This window comes from Delphinus delphis, chromosome 19 (assembly GCF_949987515.2).
Source record: "Delphinus delphis chromosome 19, mDelDel1.2, whole genome shotgun sequence".
NCBI classification, from domain to species: Eukaryota; Metazoa; Chordata; class Mammalia; order Artiodactyla; family Delphinidae; genus Delphinus; species Delphinus delphis.
The window spans coordinates 13,384,035-13,403,016 of record NC_082701.1 but is presented as its reverse complement, the minus strand read 5'-3'; the positions used below and the strand labels follow the sequence as shown (position 1 = coordinate 13,403,016).

The window sequence follows — 18,982 nt, the reverse complement described above, 5'->3', positions numbered from 1 at the left end:
TGCCGACCACTCTGACCTTCCTCACCGTGTTCCTCGGCGGTCAGGGAGGTGGAGAAGGCACAGCCAGGGGATTAGAGGTTAGTGTCGTTTCCCCGAGGCCAGCCAGCCTCTGAGAGCCTTACAGGACCCTCACCAAGGGGCAGGCTCTCTGCTGCCACGGGCACCCCGGCTGCCCTCCCCCAGCCAGAAAGGAGGAGAAAGGCCCCCTCCTGCTGCTGCGAGGGGTCCCTCCCTCAGAAACCAGCCCGTTCCCTGCCTCTGAGCCCTGGGGCTGCTGGTGTCTGAGCATCAGGACCCCTGGTATCTGCGGCAGGAACCAGCCTCTCTCCAAACCTGCCTCACCGACCAAAGGGCCGGACCTTTTTACCTCTGAGCAGTCTTAGAGATGTGTAAACGCGCTGCAAGCAGATACCCCAGCAGAACGTGCAGGGGGGCTTCCCTAGGTGCTGGGGCACTGTCAGACAGCAGGACAGGCCTGCTGGGAGTCAGCGTGCAGAGCTGGGTATGCGGAGAGGGGATCGTGTCCATGGCCAGGAGGAGGCAGGGCCGGGTTCCAGGACCAAGGGCGGAAGGAGGTGGTGATGCAGGGTACGGAAGAGGACTTAGAGGGCAGCTAGCGCAGATTCTTCCTGGGATGGGGTGTGCCCGTCTGGTGGCGTCGTGGGGCGGGGGGCTGCTGTGGCAGCCTAGACAGAGGGAGGCGGCCAGGGAAGTGAGCTCTTAGGGCTGTGACTCTTGTTTATTTAGAGGCTGGAAGGAGAAAGTTATTGGGAAACAGGGCTGTTCCAGCGGCTGCAGCGGATTTATTTTAAGTCCTATCTGTTATTGTTTCACAGATCATCGGTTGCCAAGTGAGGAGGGAGCCCCCCAACTCCACCAAGCGATACACGCGGTGGATCAACCATCTGGCGCCCGACCAGCTGCTCACCCAGGTACGCCTGCCGCCTGCAGTTGGCCCCAGCATCCCCGAGGGGCTTTTCATGCCCTTAGCACCTGTGTCTGCCAGCCTCCTGGGCGCAAGGCACAGTCCAGGTAGGCGCTCCCTGGAGAAGGGGGACAGCGTTTCAGAGGAGCCCGGCCTGGGGCGGAGCCAGAGCCAGAGGGCAGGTGTGCAGGGCACCCCCAGGCCAGCCGCGTAGGCTGAGGTGGACGGATCCAGAGGGCAGGAGGCCAGGGCTCGGGCAGCGCTGAGCTGCTGCAGGGGTGAGGTGTCCAGGAAAGGCCTGAGTGTCTGGCGGGGCGGGGCCGTCCCCGAGCAGGGCAGCTGGAGCGGGGCCGGGTCTGGGGGAATGAGCTGAGATGCACTGTCTGGGTGGAGCTAGTCAGCAGACGTCAGGAGCCCTCGGAGCTAGAAGAGGGTGTGCGCTGAAATCAGACTAGAAGCCACCAGGAGCGGGGCCACGGCCTGGAGGAGGAGGCCAGGAAGAGGTTCTCGGTCTCAGCTGTGGGGTTCCGAAATCATGGGACTTCGGGTGGGTCCACGACCGTGTGTTGATGAGGTGTTGAGTGAGGACAAGAACCAAAGATCCTCTCTTCATCCACCTTTGAAAACCAGCCACTGCCTCAGCGTGCCAGCAGCCGCTTAATGCTCCGTAGCAAATCACCCCCAAACAGCCTTAAAACAGCCCCGGCTCTTGGGGGTGGGCCCAGGCCTGCTGCATTTGCCTCTTGGCCCAGCCCTGGTGCCCCGCCGCCGGCAGATGCTCCAGACTCTTCCTCCTGCTGGACGAGCTGCTCCCAGGACTCACCCCGCCCCCCACCCACCCAAGACCGGAGAAATGTGCTCCTCGGGGTGGGGGCCCCAGTCAGAGGGGGAGGAGTGGGGAGCAGCCCCCCAAAGCCCACCAGGAAGTAGCTCTAGAAGGCCTGGAAACATTCTCCCCCCAGTGAGGTGCTGGGGTCTGTCCCACGTTGCGATTTCCTGCGATCCTGCCATATAATGAAGTGCTTTTTTCTAAACTCTGAATTTTGAAAACTGAAATCTTGGTATAATGGAATGATTTATAGTGATAATCAGCGTCTGAAATTAGAGCTGCTTGTGATCATGGCATCAGGTGTTCTGTTCACTAAACTCAAAGTGACTCAGAAGAAACCCTGAGAGTTTCCTTTTGTGGGGCTGTTTCGCATGCTTCTTTGGATAATCCAAGATTATTTACCCTTTCCTCTTCAGTGTTGGGTTTGCCAGTTGCTTCTGTTATCAAAATGACTTCACCAGCTTTTAAGTTCTATGCCATTCAGGCTGGTCCACACACAGAAAAAGTACTTTTGCATTTGGATTTACTTTTCCCATTTTGAGATGAATATTCCAGTAATGGCCTAATAGCTACAGGTGGTGCACTAATAACAGGTAATAATAATAGGGGCACTAGTAACGAGTGAGGGCAGTGAGGGCACTGGGGAGGCTCAGTCACTGCTGCTCCCCCAGCCGTGAGGAAAGGAGAAGGGCCAGTGTATGTGGCCCACGTGGCCTCCTCGGAGCTGGCAGGGTCTCTGCTGTTGGTGCGGGAGCTCACGGGTTGATGTTGACAGTCATGCGGGATGGTTGCAGCTCTGTCCCGTCTGCCCCAAGCGGCCCTGGATCACCGACAGCCACTGAGCGTCGGGTTGCTGCAGAGCTGTCGGGAGGGTGTCCTTCCGCGCGGCGGGGCATACGAGCTGGTGGAGCTGTGAGTCCACAACAGCTTCAGGCCTCTGAGCAGAAGAGAGTCTTCTCTCCAGGTTGTGAAGGTACCTGAAGGAGAAGCCTTCGACCTTAGCATCCCGAGTTGGGAAGAGGGCCGAGGGCTCTGGGTACACAAGCTCTGGGTACCCCTTGCATCTCAGTTGGCATTTGGATATGAGTGTGCAAACCATCATTGGCGCATGGAGAATAAGCACTGGGTCTGTGACTCCTGTCGCCATCCCTCTCCTGGTCCTTCCCTCTGTGGAGCAGGTCCAAGCCGTGGGTCACGGCTCTGGGATGTACCACCTGTTTACAGATGCCCTCCCAGGACATGCACTGATGGTTTCAGAACAAAGAATCACAGCCGCCTCAGTGAAGAGCTAGTAAGAGCTTTCATATCCTAACTGGGAAATTAAAATGTCCCACTGAGTGTGAATCCCCTGGCCTGCGGTCAGCCCTGGATCCCCCTCAGATGCACAGCTCTGCACCTGCAAGGGGGCTCTGGAAACGCTCACCTCAGTCCCAAGTATTAGAGGGTCTGTGAGTAAGTGTAGAGGTGGCTGCGTGAGAGAAACTGCTGAGCTGGCTTCTGCCATGTGCTGGATTTTCTGGGAGAACGTGAGTCACACAGAAACTGTGTGACTGAACACTGAGGGTATAATTTACGTGCAGCACATTCTCAGCCAGAAATACAGGTTCTGAGCCGAGGGCAGACTTAACTGTTTACTGTTAAGCATCATAGAAATAATTAAGGTAGGGTCTTCCTAAACAGTGTTTTTCTTTAGCAAGTCAGGGGAAATTAAAGTATAAAGTTTCTCAAAATAAAGTGAAAGAAGATATCTCTTATTTAAGCCATTTCTCAACTGTTACAGTCACAGAAATCACCAGCAGTCTGTGGGGTCTTTGTTCATAGTCTAAATTGAGTCACATTTGTGAGGTGGAGAGCAGCGTAATTTGGTTTGATATTTGTGTGTCTACTTGAATGTCTGATTAGATACCCACCATGCACAAAGTTGAATCAGAGTACTATAAAATTAACACTCTGCTAATTCCAAATAAACCAAGAGGTGGAAAGTTGTCTGGACAAATGGCCTGGAGCCTGTGCCAGCCTGAAAATGCACCTGTTTTAGGCAGTGCCCACTTTACACCTTCAGCGAGGGGCTGTTCCCAAGGGACCTGAATCTCTTGGATGGGGATGGGGGGCAAGGGGAGGCAAGGCCAGACCCCATCCCCACCTCAGAGGCTGCCCCTGGGGGATCCCGGCAGCTCCAAGGAGGGGTTGGGGGCCCTGGCAGCCTGCATGGGTAGCTGGGTCCTTACCGAGGCCAATGAGCCCAGCCCTGGCTCCCTGGAGTATGTGCTCAGGTTCACAGCGGAAGGAAGACAGCAGGAGTGGGTGAGGCGCCCCCTTCAGCCCAGCCCCCCTGGTCCTTGCCCTCCACGCCTGCTCCCAGCTGCCCTTGCACCTCTCTCCAGGATCCGTGCTTCCCTGGTGTCTTAGCCTGCTCAGGCTGCCATAACAAATGCAATAGACAGCTGTTTCTCGCAGTCTGGGGGCTGGAAGTTCTAGATCAAGGTGCCAGCAGGTGGTTCCTCCTGAGGCCTCTCTCTTGGGCGAGTAGACGGTCGTCTCCACCCCGAGTCGTCACAGGGCCTTTCCTCTATGGCTCACTCCTGGTGACTCGTGGATCATGGCTCCACCCATGACCTCATTTAACCTTAAAACCTCTTTAAAGGCTTCATCTCCAAATGCAGTCGCCTGGGGGGTTAGGGCTGCAGTGGGCTTTGGGGGACACAATTCGGCCCATAGCGTTTGGACACCCTCTTTGGCTCCTCCACAGCCCCTGGTGGTCCCCCCTGGTCTGTGTCCCCTGCCCCTGGGCCCACAGGACACAGTGGTATGTGGACAGGGCTGCAGCGAAGAGAACAGCCCCCCTTCCTGTACAGCCTCTCCTTCGTGGCCCCGTGCGTTCCACAGGGAGGGTGTCACCCAGCTTTCATCTGCCCGCAGCGTCTGAACAGCTTGGCATGAACGTAAATGGGAAAAATGTGCAACCCACCTGCCAGCACTAATGCACAAACTCTCATTTTATCCAGTATCCAAGGACTCTAGACTAGCAAAATTTCTAGATAATTAAAGTTTACCTCTGTAAGTACAGACTCTTTACCTAAACCAGCACTCCCCAAACTTGTTTGATCATAAAATAGCTCAAAAACTTGAAAACAATGCAGATCCCTCATCTACTCCCATAGTGTTTCTGATTTAGTGGCTCTGGAAATGTGCATTTTTAACACGTGCCTGAATATTTTTGATGAAACTCTTTGAGAATGTTATTCCTGCCTCTAATCTGGAGGCCAGGCTCCTGGTACCTGCACAGAGAAACTGCTTCCCCACTGGATCGTAGAGTCATTTTACAAAGCCTAACCAATTAAAAATTGTGTATTTTGAAATAACTCCAGACTCACATAGAAGTTGCAAAAATAGTAGAGTTCCTGTGTGCCCTTCACCCAGCCCCCCATTCGTAACATACCCACAGTATGATGTTCAAACCAGAAGATGCACACTGGTACAACCCTGCTCGGAGTTCACGCATTCTTGTTGGGGAGGGGTGGGGGGTTTATGGAATTTCATCACGCGTCTGCATCAGCACAGCCCCTGCCACAATCAGGATATTGGGACTATCCTGCACCCCAAGGAAACTGCTTGCTAGTCACACTTTGTTCTGCCCCTGCCCCTGCCCCTGGCAACAACTTCTCTGTCCCCTTCGCTGGAGTTTTGTCATTTGAGGCAGTTATGTCAGTGGAACCATGCCTTTTTCATTCCGCATTGTGCCCTTGAGATGACAGTTTGTTCCTCCTGTTGCCGAGAGAGTCCAGTTGCAGGGATGCGCCCGTCATTGTGGGGCTGTGACAAGTAGGGCCGCTGAGACCCTGATGGACAGGCTTCACTTCCTGGGATGAGCACCGGGTTTGGGACTGTGCATCTGTGTTCAAGTTGAAGTCCACGCGAGGCTCCCGGAGTGGCCGCGCCATTTCCCCTCTCGGCACTTGGTGGTGTCAGATTTTTCATGCCAGTCGTTCCGTGGTGTCTCATCACTGCTCTGCCTTGCATTTTCCTAACGGCAGTTTCTTATGTGCTTATTCACCATCCACTAAGCGTATGTTCTGATCTTTTGCCCATTTTCTTATTGGATTGTTTGTTTTCTTGCTATCGAGTTTGAGTTTCCTTTTGGACAGAAGTCCCTTGTTAGGTGTGTTTGCAAGTCTTTTCTCCTTATCTATGGCTTTTCTTTCATCTACTTAACAAGAGTCTTTCACAGAACCAAAGTTTTTAATTTTGGTGAAGTCCAACTCATCTATTTTTTAAATAGATTGTGCTCTGGGTATCAATGTCTAAGGATGCTTTATGTAAGTATAGGTCACAAAGATTTTCTCCTAAAGTTTTATAGTTTTACGTTTTACATGTAGAGCTATGATTCATTTTAAGTTGATTTTTGCATAAGGAGCGAGGTTGGGATCAAGGCTCTTTTTCTTTCTTTCTTCCTTTCTTTTGCTTACAAATGTCCAAGTGTTTTCACACCATTTTTGATGAGAATACTACCTTCCTTTATTGGCCTTTGTCAAAAATCAGTCAGCCGTGCTCGTGTGGGTGTGTTTCTGGGCCATTCTGTTGCATTGATCTGTGTGTCACTCTGTGGCTACACTCTCCCGGTCACTGTAGCTGTGGAGGAAGTTTGAAATCAGTTAATGTGGTTCCGCCAACTTCATTCTTCTTTTTCAAAGTTATTTTTGCTATTCTAGTTCCTTTGCCTTTTCAAATACTGAGCAGTTCTTCAGTTCTGATCAGGCACTGACCGGGTGTCCTAAAAAACTCAGTTCTGACTCCACGTGCTTGGAGACAGCGTCAGATCCCACAGATTAAGGGCTCAGTCCTACAAGAGTGCCTCACTTCAGCCCAATCACAAGTCCAGGTCGTCACCTGTGCTTCCACCTGACTGGCTAGAAATCAGGGTTCCCACGACCCCCTCCTCTGTCAATTAATTTGCTTGAGCCATTCACAGAACTCAGAGGAACATTCACGTATGTTTACAGTTTACTGTCATGGATATGATGAAGAATACAGGTGAACAGGTGCGTAGAGTGGGGTCCAGAAGTGTCCTGAGAACAAGAGCTTCTGTCCCCAAAGAACATGAAGATCCACCCACATTTCATGGATGCTGGCCTCTGGGCGGGGACCTTGCCTGTGTCACCCCCGTCACCCCTACCTGACCACCATGACTTTCTGGGACGGTGGTCCTCCTTCATTCTGTTGTCCAGCCTGAGGCAGGTTCTGCTCGGGTCTAGCTCTAACCTGGATTCACACTGAGAAGGGGCCCCTGAGAAACTGGTGCCCAGCTCTTGCTGATTTGACACAGCACAGTCCAGCATAGTGAGATTTCTTTTTACATGGAGGAGAGTAAATTAGCTAAGGATAATTCGGAAAAATTTGCTAGAACCAAAGATGTGGGCTGCCAGATGAAAAGGGCCCTCGGGTATCTTGCCCAGGGTACGAGAGAAGACCCTGCCCAGGATTTAAAACCCTTGGGCAGTTCAGAGAGAACAGCAGGAACAAATGTGGTCTTGGATTTCTCAGCAATTGCAGTGGAACCCGTAAGACACTGGGAAACAAGTTTCAAAATTCTCACAGATATGGTTTTGAATGTTGAATTCTATGCCTAACGAAATTGTCAATCATGTGAAAATATAACAAGGACTTTTTCATATAGGGATTCAAAATATTTGTCTCTTACAAAAGCTTTCTCAGAAATTTACTGGAAGACATTCCATCAAATTAAGAAGCAAATTGAAGAGGAGGAAGATATGAGATCTAGGAAGCAGGTCTCCAACCTGGGAGGAAGGCCAGAAGCAGCCCAGGAAGGAGTGGGGAGATAGAATAAGTGCTTTACACACAAGGAGCACAGGCCTCCTCTTGCTTCAATTATAGAAACACTCAATTAGGGAGCAAGGAAAACAACAGAGAGGCCTTTGTGTACAATGGGATGTGACAGGGGCGACCGCACTCAACCAGCTCCTAGCGCTTGAATGAAGCTGCAACAGCAAAGGAGCAGAAAGGCACCAAGAAGAGCAGTTGAGACAGAGGAAGTTCTGGGCAGATAACCTCTCAAAATGAGAAGACAGAGAAGTGCAGCAGCGGGAAATACCAGATGCTCATGTTTTTATTCTAATCCAGTACCTGCGACATCCCGATGGCCCTGACTTCCCGACTGCGTGCTTCGTCCCCTTGTCCCCGTCTCCCGAGGCCACTGGGCTCGCCCTGGGTACCGAGAGGGTCATGTCCGGCCCGGCTGAAGGACACTCGTGTGTGTGTTTGATGTTCTAGTTGTCCACGGAGGGGACCAAGCCACACTTTACTCTGGTCACCCCTCCCCTAACAAGAGCAGCCCCTGACCACCTCCTCTGTACTTGCCATTCCACATACATTTTCTTTAAAAAATAGAAAAAGGATAACTTTTTTAAAAGTTGAAACATTTCAGGGCTCCAAAAATGCAGAGAATACGCCTCCCCCTTGGCTGCAGTGCGTGCCCTTGGATGACCCCTCGCGGCTCGGTCTCGTGTGCAGCCCGGCCCCTCGTCCCTTCCTGGACGGTGTACCCAAGATCCCCACTTCAGGTTCTGCTGCTCGAGCCCATGAAGGTCCCCACTGTGCGTGCTGGGTCCGGAGGCTGCGCCATGTTCCTCACTCACGTGAGACCCCAGGGCCCTCAGGGCAGCTGCAGCCTCTCCACTGCTGACCGTTCGCTGTCGGCAGCACGTTCCTCAGCTTATACCCTGAGGCAGTCACCCCCGCAGCCAGCAGCTCCGCTCTGGGACATCAGTCTCGGTCAGCCGCACCACCTCCCTGCTTCCTGACCCGCCGCGGCCTCCCCAAAGCGGGCTGACAGAAGTGCCGACCTTGGTGATCTGCGTGGGGAGCCAACGATCCTTCTCTGTTGACGAGGATCCAGGAGAAGCAGGAGAGTTTGATAGGGTGCTCTTGAGTGGCTGAGAGCCAGGGCAGGGACGCAGGTGTCCCCCACCCACCCCTGGGGGGGGCAACAGGGCAGAGGCTCACCCTGTGGGGTCGGAGCCACAGGGGGTCAGGGGCCAGCTGGCCCAGGAGGCTCTCATGAGGTCCAGGGCTCAGGCCACACTGCAGGCCAACAGCGGCCCTGGTGAAAAAGCGCTGGTGTCCTGCTCCCCGGGTCCCTGCTGGAGTGGGCGCCCCCCTCCCAGCCCCCCTCAGGTTGCTGCCCCAGAGGCCCTGGCCTCTGTCTCCCCTCCAGCCAGCGCTCAGTTTCATTGTTGGTAAAATGCAAGGGTTCAGCAGCTACAACCAGACTCCAGGGCCAACCATCTGTGTGACACACGCATTTGAAGATATTTAGCAAAACTAAGTGAAGGTAACTTCGGCCGATTGAGAAGGCAGAGCATGAGGTGGAATCACGGGTTCTTTCCTGCCCGTGGGATCGGGCCTCCCACGTGCCCCTGACCCCACTCTTGTGTCTACTCTGCCGTAGCTGCTTTGAAAGACCTTTCCTGTCATCCAAGTGGAGTCTCTACAGCCAGGCGGTTAGAACCCACCTGGGTCTACCAGACAATTACATTTCACATATTCATTCAGCTCCGTGTGTCTTTCCCTTAAAATTTTGTCCTTCACAGCTCAATGGTTTTTACCTAATTCTAATCAGTTAACATGCATAAAATTTTAAAAGTACATTTTTTTTTTTTTTTTTTTGCGGTACGCAGGCCTCTCACTGTTGTGGCCTCTCCCGTTGCGGAGCACAGACTCCGGACACGCAGGCCCAGTGGCCATGGCTCACGGTCCAGCCGCTCCGCGGCATGTGGGATCCTCCCGGACCGGGGCATGAACCCATGTCCCCTGCATCGGCAGGCGGACTCTCAACCACTGCGCCACCAGGGAAGCCCAAAAGTACATATTTTTAAGTGGATTAACCTGTACTGTTTTTCTTCACTTTCTCATTTAAAAGGAGTATCTGCGTTATAGAGCCATGGTACACTAGCAACTTTTAGTTGAAAAAGTGGTTACTTACCAACTTTCTCCAAAAAGTACTATTGAGTAAATAAACTTTGTATTGATGTCTGTGTCTTTATTAAATCCAGAAGCCATAGGTTTTGGATTTCATTTCAAAGTTTCTTTTTGTTGCTGTGTGGGTGTTAAAATGTCAGAATCCTGGAAAATTTGTTATCTGTCTAAAGATAGTCTTGCAACAAATTAGAATTTAGAAATGAGGATAATAAACCACAGGAATCTGGAAATGAGTCATATAAACTTTGCTCTTTTTCTCTAAGAAGAATTCATATCACTTCCTGGTAAGATATAGCTAATGAGGTCTATAAATTTCATTAAATGCTTCATTTTCTTTCTTTAACTCAAGGGCTTCTCCTTTCTAAATAAAAAACGGAGCCCATTTTAAGTCCCTTATCCTTACTTTTGTGTTTTTAAAGCACCAGAAGCATTGAAAAGTATCCATCCGAATCCATATGTTTTCACGCGCCTTTCTTGAGAACCAAGGTGGACTCTGTTCAGGACAGAGTATGGCCAGTAGCTTATGGAATGTTTCAGTTTGTGCTGTATACTCCCCAAGGCACACTGGAAGATTTTTAACTTGTATGAGCTACATAGAATTTATTTTTGCAAAGTGCACTTTCTGTTGGTGGCAAAATAAGGGGAGAGCCCAAAAGCAAACTCCCAGGTCCCAGAGCGGCAGCATGGCCCCTGAGCCTTGCCTGGGAGCCCCTTCTTTTCAACAAAGTTTCAAGAAACTAGATTATCTGATTATTCACTTGGTGACATATCAGAACCAGAAGAGGGAGTGACACCTCAGGAGTGAGAGGAGACAAAAATCGATGAAAAGGAATCATTAGCAACTGCAAGCTTGGTGATCCTGGGGAGGTCTCCTCAGCCCACCTGCACTCTTACCTGTGTGCACTCCTCCCCTCACCTGTGTGTGTTCCTTATCTGTCCTAATGAACTAACGGGCCATTCTGTTTCTCTTCAGCTGAAACCTACCCCCCCCAACCCGAACCCATGACCTGTGTTCACAGTAGGACACCAGTGGTGGCCTCGTGACCTGAAGCATTGTGTCACCTTGCCCACCAACCAGGGTCCTTCTGCCCTTTCAGAACTTGCCTTTTCTCACCCAGACATGAGCCAGAGGAGCTCACCTCGGTCCTCTGGGAACCAGGGCCACAGCCGCTACCTCACCACAGACAGGTGGCCTTCATGCATCTCGGGGGGTTGTTTGGCTCCACTGTGAAGAGGTTTGATCCTGTCTGGTTGGTTGTAAATCTGCAGTGTCTGGGAACAGATGTCTAACTCATAATTGGATATCAGAGTAGAGATGCTGTTCGCCCCTGATGTGCAGCTGCTGCCCTCACTTCAGGTGCCACAGGAGTTCGGGGACATCAGGTGTCTGCATTCTGCGTGAACGTCATCACAGACGGTCCGAGAAAAACGGTCCGAGAAAAATCACTGGGATGTGTCCTGATGTTGCAGGTAGGACCTGTCATCCCAAATAGGTCCTGTGCTGCAGAGGATACTGGCCTGGTCTGTTCACATAACCGCTTCTGACCATTTTAGAAAAGCTTTTCTTTTACATACTCACCCCTCCTCAAGTAAAAAGAGCTCTTTCCTGAAGACATGCTTTATGGTCCAGAGGGAGGGATGCAATTCCCGTAGAAATACAAAGTACTAGTGAGGTGAAGACAGTATTTGTAAAACATATCACTGAAAACCAACTAAATGACTTCCCATATGCTGGAAACAAAGGCCACTTGCTGGGACTCCCGGACAGAGGGTGGTGGGAGGGCCGGGCCCCTCCTTGTGGGTGAGGAGGGCAGAGAGGGTCCAGCCAGCTGGGCTGGGCTGGTCCCAGGACCAGACGGGGTTGGGGGAGCTGGGACACCAGCGGGGCGGAGCCAGCTGCGGCCCTTCCTTGGAGGGACAGAGGGATGGGGTGGGAGGTGGGACCTGCACCCTGTGCCTTCAACCTGCCACAGGCAGCTCAGGACGCAGCTCCGCATCCTGCCAGTTGCGCAGCCTCGCCGGGTGTTTCTGGGGGAAAGGAACTCCCAGAACAGTTTGCTGGCGAGGTGCGTTTGTGTTCCCAGGTGCTGTGTGGTAAGCTGCAAGGTTTGACGCTGCTGTCCGTGGGCCAGTTCTTCCCACCCCTGTGGCCGCGGGCAGCTTCCCTCCTTGCGGCCTGAGCGCCCTCTGCTGGGGCCTGCACACCCTCACTGTGCTGTCATCTGAGTAAGACTAAATGACCTGTAACTTACCTAAACATATGATAATATAGAAAAAAGCAATGAAAGCATTTTACACCTCTTGGATCTATCTATTTAGGTTCCAGGAATTCTGAGTTCTGGGGGACTGTTTCCGCAACTCTCTGTACTGCATTTAATCACAGACCCTACAGTTGGAAGAGAGGTGAAGGGGAGATACTAGCCTATTCCAGGTTTAAGTAATCAAAGAAGCAATTTTTGTTTAAAGTCAATGCTCCACTGCTTACCACTTAAACCAGGGGTTGGCAGACTGGCTGGAGGGCCAAATCTCTTCTGCTGCCTGTTTTTGTAAATAAAGTTTTATTGACACACAGCCATGCCCATTTGTTAAGGTCGTGTTGTCTGGGACTGCTTTTGCATTGCAGTAGCAGAGCTGAGTACCTGTGACACAGACCCTAAAATGTTAGCATCTGGACCTTTACAGAAAAAGTTTGCCGACTCCAAGTGAGGCAGTGGTGCGGCTAATTCGCCAGCACCAGACTGTAATGTCCTTAGTAGTGTGTTCTCTGGGCCAGGAAGTGGTCTGCGGTCACTATGGGATCATTCTGTCTTTCCCAGAAAGCTCTCAGGGAGATTGAGGGCTGGCGGCGAAGGGCATTGCTGGGCCTATGGGCATTTGCTCTTCCCATTTGCTTATTTTCACCACCTTGGCATTTATCTCTTACATTCATCTTGAACGTCTTAGACATGTGCCGTTTTTGCGTGGCTCTCTCTCTCGCTCTTTCACAAGAAAGAAGACGCAGCAGATTAGATCAGGGTTTAGTTCTGTTTCTTCTCACCCTCAGAACCTCTCACCCAGATCACGGCCGGGGTCAGCAGCTCGGGTGGGCCAGGGTGTGCGTGTCCAACAGGTCCTCGGGGTCTCACCTTGAGGACCACAGGGAGGGAGGGTCAGACACAGTACCAGCCCCACACAGGGTCTCTCCTGGAGGCCTGGGGTCTTGTCACTGGCATTTGGAATCACTGAACACCTATGCAGTAATCTGTGACTTGCATGCAAGTTGTATGGCAGAGGTAGATGGAAATATTTCCTAAGAAAACCATTTTCTTTGAAATTTAAAAAGTATATAAGCTCCTCCCACCCCTCAACTTGCCACACACACACCGTTTAAAGAAACACAAGAGTTTACTCAGCAGACGTGTTTCTCTTTCTTCATGTGCTTTAGCTTAAATTGTTCATGTGGCCGGCCCAGCCCCCGTGAGGAGAGCAGGAAGCAGATAATGCCATCCGGACTCTGGTTCTGATGCTACAGTAACTGTAGCTGATACAATTGAACTTCAGTCATGGAAAGGACAGTCCTGGGGAAAAGAAAGATCACAGCTCATGTCTGAGTCATTTAACTGATTAAAGGGGATAACCTGGAGCAAGCCAGCCCCCACCGGGGCGTACAAAGGTGCTGGAGGGAGCCAAGCCCACCGTGGTACCTGCAGAATGTGCCGGCGAAACTCCCGGTCCCATGAATCTGTGATTCATTCTTATCCTGGCCTCCTCGTTAAGAAGGAAGCTGTCTTAGGTGTCAGCTGTGTGTTGAGTGGCCATTTCCCATGTGCAATTTACTGGAGGTAAAGTATGAGTATAGGGATTTCCCTGGTGGCGCAGTGGTTAAGAATCCTCCTGCCAATACAGGGGACACGGGTTCGATCCCTGGTCCAGGAAGATCCCACATGCTGTGGAGTAACTAAGCCCATGTGCCACAACTACTGAGCCCACGTGCTGCAACTACTGAGCCCACATGCTGCAACTACTGAAGCCCGCGCACCTAGAGCCTGTGCTCCGCGACAAGAGAAGCCACTGCAATGAGAAGCCTGCACACTGCAACAAAGAGTAGCCCCCGCTTGCTGCAACTAGAGAAAGCCTGCGCACAGCAAGACCCAACGCAGCCAAAAAAAAAAAATTTATTTAAAAACAAAAGAATGAACGTAAACTGCTCGTTGGAGTCAGATGTAGTCTGGTCTGGAGAGTCACGCAGGCAGGGACCCTTGAAGCAAACGGGGACATTCTCATCATAGTTCATTTGCTGTAGTTCATCTGGCGGCCCCAATCCAGTGGAAGCCAGCGTCCTGTATTCTCAGGTGTGTCTGGGCGTTCATGTGAGTATTAAGGCAAAGGTAGGATGCAGCCCCTCAGCCATAGATGGCAGGAGGCTGCTGGTGTCTTAAGTCATGGGTGACTGTTGGAAGTAGGAACAAAGGAAAGCTTGAAAGAAACCATCATGATGAGCCAACTTCTCTTTGGATTTTGAAAATAATTGTTCTGACGGGACCAAAAGAAGTGACCACCAAACTTACACTTTCTTTGCTCTTTTTTGTTCCGTTTTTATTCTTTTGTTCCCGTTGTCCTTTCAGATGATGCAGGGTTATGGCAGTGCCTGGTGTGTGTCACAATTTCACTCCTCTTCATGGCTGAATAATATTCCATCATGTGTATATACTGTTTATACCACATTTTGTTTGTCTGTTCACATTTTGATGGCCACTGGGTTATTTCCACCTTTTGGCTGTTGTGGCTAATGCTGCTGTGAATATTGCCCTGCATTGTCTGAGTCCCTGTCTCTGATTCTTTGGGGTATATACCCAGGAATGGAATTGCAGGATCATTTTATGTTTAACGTTTTGAGGAATGGCAGCTGCACCGTTTTACGTTTCTGCCAGCAATGTAAGAGGATTCTAATTTCTCTACATCCTTGTCAATACTTACTGTTTTCTGGTTTTGCTTTTGTTTTTGTTTGTTTATTTTTGATAGTAGCCATTCTCACAGGTGTGAGGTGGTATCTCTGGTTTTGATTGGCATTTCCCTAATGATTAGTGATGTTGAGCATCTTTTTGTGTGCTTATTGGCCATTTGTATATCTTCTTTGGGAAAATGTGTATTCAAGTCCAAGTGTGCGGGGTCCGGAGTGTTCACTTCCCTTCTCCTATCCCTGATGTGCAAAACCCCATGTATTTCTTTTTTTCAATAACTAACTTCTGGGGGATCGTTCGTTATATTTTATACTACTTGAATCAAATATGTATTTCTTTAAAAGAAAAAATGTTTAATGATTTAGGGTAAATATTTTAAAGAAAACAATCATGAATGTGTCTTCTGGACATTCTCTCATTTTAGGGAAGGTTTTTTAATATGGCTTGTCTTGTTTAATTCTACATTTAATTGATTTTTTAAAAACCTCCAGTCCTGGGGAGTTCATGATGAAAAGTTCTTGCTTAAGCATTGCATTTGATTTCTCTGAGTCTTGATTGGAGAAGGAAGAGAGGAAGCAGAGAGCTGGAGAGGCCTCCTGCTGCCCCTGCTGGAGCACGAATGGGTCTGAGTCTCCGCACGGGGTGCTAGGGCTCTGAGTCAGATGACCTTCAGCAGGACCAAGGGCACAGCCAGGCCAGGGTGAGGAGGTCTGGGGCCCTTTCTGTTGGAACTGTGATTGGAGCCAAAATGTCCCCAGATGTGGTTAAGGATCATTCAGGGTGAGATGTTTACTGGAGGAGACGCCAGTTCATGGGAAAGAGGTGAGAGTGAGGAACGGCAAGTGCAGCCTGAGAAACAGAGAGCCCCTCAGGGTTTGCGGCCCCAGCGAAGCTCAGTGAGAGGCATGAAGGCCGAGAGGTGCCCTGGGAGTGGCGGGTGGGGACGGAGGCCCCTCTCTTTGTTCTTTGTAGAGTGCGAGAAACATTACGAAATGCTTTGGAAACTGTTCTGTCTTGTTCAAATAGGATTGGGGTGGGAGGTGGGGTGAGGTGGGGAGTCAGTAAGACCGAGAAAGTATGAAGCTTTAACAAATGTCTGGGAAGGAGCAGCTCCGAAAAATTATAGGTGTTCTGCTCTCAGCAATTATGTATAATCTGAAATGATTCTGTGTAAATTGGGTTTTAAGGAAATCTCCATGTCACTGCGGGGGGGACTGCCCTGCAAAGCTGGCTCCCAGGGAGGCTTTGTTGCACATTCAGAAAAAACCTGCCTCCTTCCCCCACCCTCCTCCCCCGCCCCCAAAGGGAGGTTGAAGAGGGAATTTGGAGATCAAAGCACAGAGCCAAGAAGATCCTTATGCAACAACAAGTCCTAGAGGAGGGGTCCCAGAGGAGGGGTCCTGACGCAGCCCATCACCCTCTCCCTTCTCTTCTCCCAAAAGCGTGTAGTGTGGTTGGAGGACAGACGGGAGGCCCCGGGGCAGGACCACCAGGACTGCAGAGAGGGCAGCAGAATGTGGCCTGTTTGTAACCACGCAGCCCAACTGCTCCTAAAGGTTGGGAGGAGGGGCCACAGCTGCCCCAAAGGGATGAAACCCAGACGTGGGGTGAGGTGGTGCGGGCGGGGGCGGCGGCCCCAGCCTGGGCACTTCTTGTTCTGAGGACGGTGGGAGGTGAGCAGAGGGTGGGTGTGGACCGTCGGAGAGGGCAGATGGGGGCCGTGGGACTGCCCACCTCGATCCCGTGGTTGGGGGTGTCCGGGTCATGCCCATCAAGGAGCATGAGCCCGTGACTATTCCAGGTGCCTCACACCTATTGACGGTGCAGCCCCGACCCCCCTGAGGTCAGTACTGTCACGAGGAAACAGCGGGGGAAGTTAAGGAGATTGCCCAGGACTTGGGGTGGAGCCCACTGTCCAGGTCCCTGCTGGGAGTGACCTCCCCCTCAAGCTCACCATATCCAGGGCAAAGTCACCATCTTTGACACCCACCATCCTCTGCGGCCCCAGCGCCCAGGGTGTGGGTGCCCCACCTCCGCCAGCAGCACCCCTGGAACAGACATGTCTCTCTAGCCTCCCTCCACCGGTCCTGGTCATTGCTAAGCCCCCTGTGCCCCCACCCATCCTCTCCTGCCTGTAACACACAGGGGTGACTTGGGTTGGGTTCCCCAAAGCAGAGCTCAAGACCGGAAGGAGGTGGGGGAAGCAGACAGGGCAGGGAAGGAGCCAGCCCAAGGCCAGCCGCAGGCGGCTTCACGGGGATGCTGGACCATGACCCACACACCCAGCTGGAGGGATGGCTCTTCTGTTCCCCCACATCAGAGGTTCGCCAGCTTTGCCGCCCCCAGGGACATGGTGTAACCCTGGCATTTCTAGAGGAGGGGCTCCCAGCTCCCCAAGGGTGGGTGCAGCTTAATGTAATGAAAAGGATAATTTTTCCCTGGAGTTAGTTTAATAATTTCCTCAAATAATGACAGGAGGGCTTTTCCTGACATTGTCTTTTTATCGTTATCACTGACTCAGTGTTGGGTGGCTGGCAGCCAGCTGGGCCCCGGGGGCGCTAAGCGCTGAGCCGGCTTCAGGGAGAGCAGTGCCCTTGGCACCCGTTACAAGGAGGCTGGGAGTCGGGCTCCACCTGGCTCAGTGTGCCTACTGCTGCCGTGGGATCCCTGGCGTCTGCCAAGTTAAAGAGGGGCTGGGTTGTGCCCACGTCAAGTCCACCCAAGAATGCGGTTGACACGTGAGCCGTCAGGCCGAGGAGGGGCGGCCGTCAGGGCAGCGCAGAACCTCCTGGCGGTGCCGGTGTAGGGTGGCGACAGCCCGTGGTCTGCAGGGCGGCGGAGGCCTGCTGCTGCCCCATGGCCCACGTCCCTCGGCATCCTCCCGCTAAGGGCCCGGCCGGCACAAGTGGGGCCCCTACAGGCAGAGCTGGGAGAGGCAGGAGGTGTGGCAGCGCTGCCGTCCCCTCGCCGGGCCCCGCCTGCCTCTCATACACACGGGCAGCGGTGCCGGGGGGTCCTGGCTGCTGCCCTCTTACTCAGCTGCTGCCCGTCGTCCCCAAATTTAGGGCCTTTTCACGGCCTTGGTGCAGGCCACGTCCCCCTGTGGACCCCACCCCTCTGGCTGGCCCAGAGACTCTCCCAGGCCTCCCACCCCTACGGGTGGGTCAGTGTGCGATGCTCTGACCTCTGACCTCTAGCATCCCACAGCTGAGTCTGATCTAGAGAGGTCTGTGGGACCTCCGACTCCTCGTGACCTCGTCACGTGGTCTCTGGGGGCCAAGGGCCTGCGGAGCCAAGGGTGGGATGGCGAGGCACAACTGACAGTCACCGGGCTGCCCCTACCTGGGGACTTCAGTTGAAACAAGTGTGTGCATCCTGCCCAGGACGCTGCGTCCACCTCTGCCCGGGCACTCGGGGCTCTCTTGGTGCAGTCAGCCCCTCACAGAGTGTCCACCCGCTGCTTTCGCATCACGGTGGACGCTTGCGGCCATGTGTACCTGCACGCATGTGAGCAGAGCACATACACAGGCCTGATTCTCTCAAGTGGGTCCCACTCTCTGGCTCTCACCCGATCACCCACTGGACACTCGCTGAGCCCTGTGGCGAGCGGGACACCGCTGGGCACTGTGGTTAGAGGGGAAAACAGGACAGACACGCCCCACCCAGCCATGGAAGTGCAAACAGCCAGGAGTTCGGGTGGTGCTGGGCACACCAGCCGCCTCGTGTGGTGACTTGGAGCTTCCGGCGCGAAGACGGGATGGGCCCGGGGCCAGAGGCGCCTCCTGGCCCAGACGTGGGCTGGACCGCTGGGCCTAGACGGCAGCACTAGGCCCCAGGAGATCTGAGAGGTGGTTCTCAGGGCCAGCACTGCCCGCTCAGCAGGCAAGGGAGCCACATGGGTGCTGCCCATCCCAAATCCACCCCCAAGTTGGGAGCAAAATGAAGGGGTTGTTCTGCAGCAGCTGGAACCAGCTGCGTGCACCCCCTCAGGTCCCACCACCTGGGCAGGTCAGCAGCTGGCCTGGGCAGTGTGTGCCTGTAGGTCGCCAGGTCAGACCCTCACCTGCCAGTGAAAACCAGTCAAGCCGCCAAAACCTTTCCTCCACCACCGGCTGCGTCAACGTCGTAAGTGGCTCAGCAGATGTTTCTGGAACCAGGATTTTACATTTACCAAATGTAAATCGGGCTCCATCCACGTGGGATGAGTGTGGATGCATGTGAACTAAAATGCTGGCCCTGCAGCCCAGCGTCCTGTGGGCAGAACTGCCCACGTGGAGCTCTTGGCCAAGGCGT

At 52.7% G+C, this 18,982-nt stretch overlaps 1 protein-coding gene across 5 annotated transcripts in view; it reads left to right on the top strand.

Moving 5' to 3' along the window:
• The window catches only part of B3GNTL1 (UDP-GlcNAc:betaGal beta-1,3-N-acetylglucosaminyltransferase like 1), a 119,254-nt gene that overhangs the window by 53,754 nt on the left and 46,518 nt on the right, over positions 1 to 18,982 (top strand). For 4 of the 5 annotated variants that reach the window (XR_009517132.1, XR_009517131.1, XM_059998743.1 and 1 more), the window contains one exon: positions 837 to 932. Coding sequence is in view for 3 of the 5 variants with exons in the window: in XM_059998743.1 (XP_059854726.1) it covers positions 837 to 932 (96 nt within the window). In the remaining 2 variants the exon portion in view is untranslated. Of the gene's footprint in view, positions 1 to 836; positions 933 to 11,161; positions 11,220 to 18,982 lie in introns of those variants that run through there. The other variant, XM_059998745.1, reaches the window with a different exon arrangement.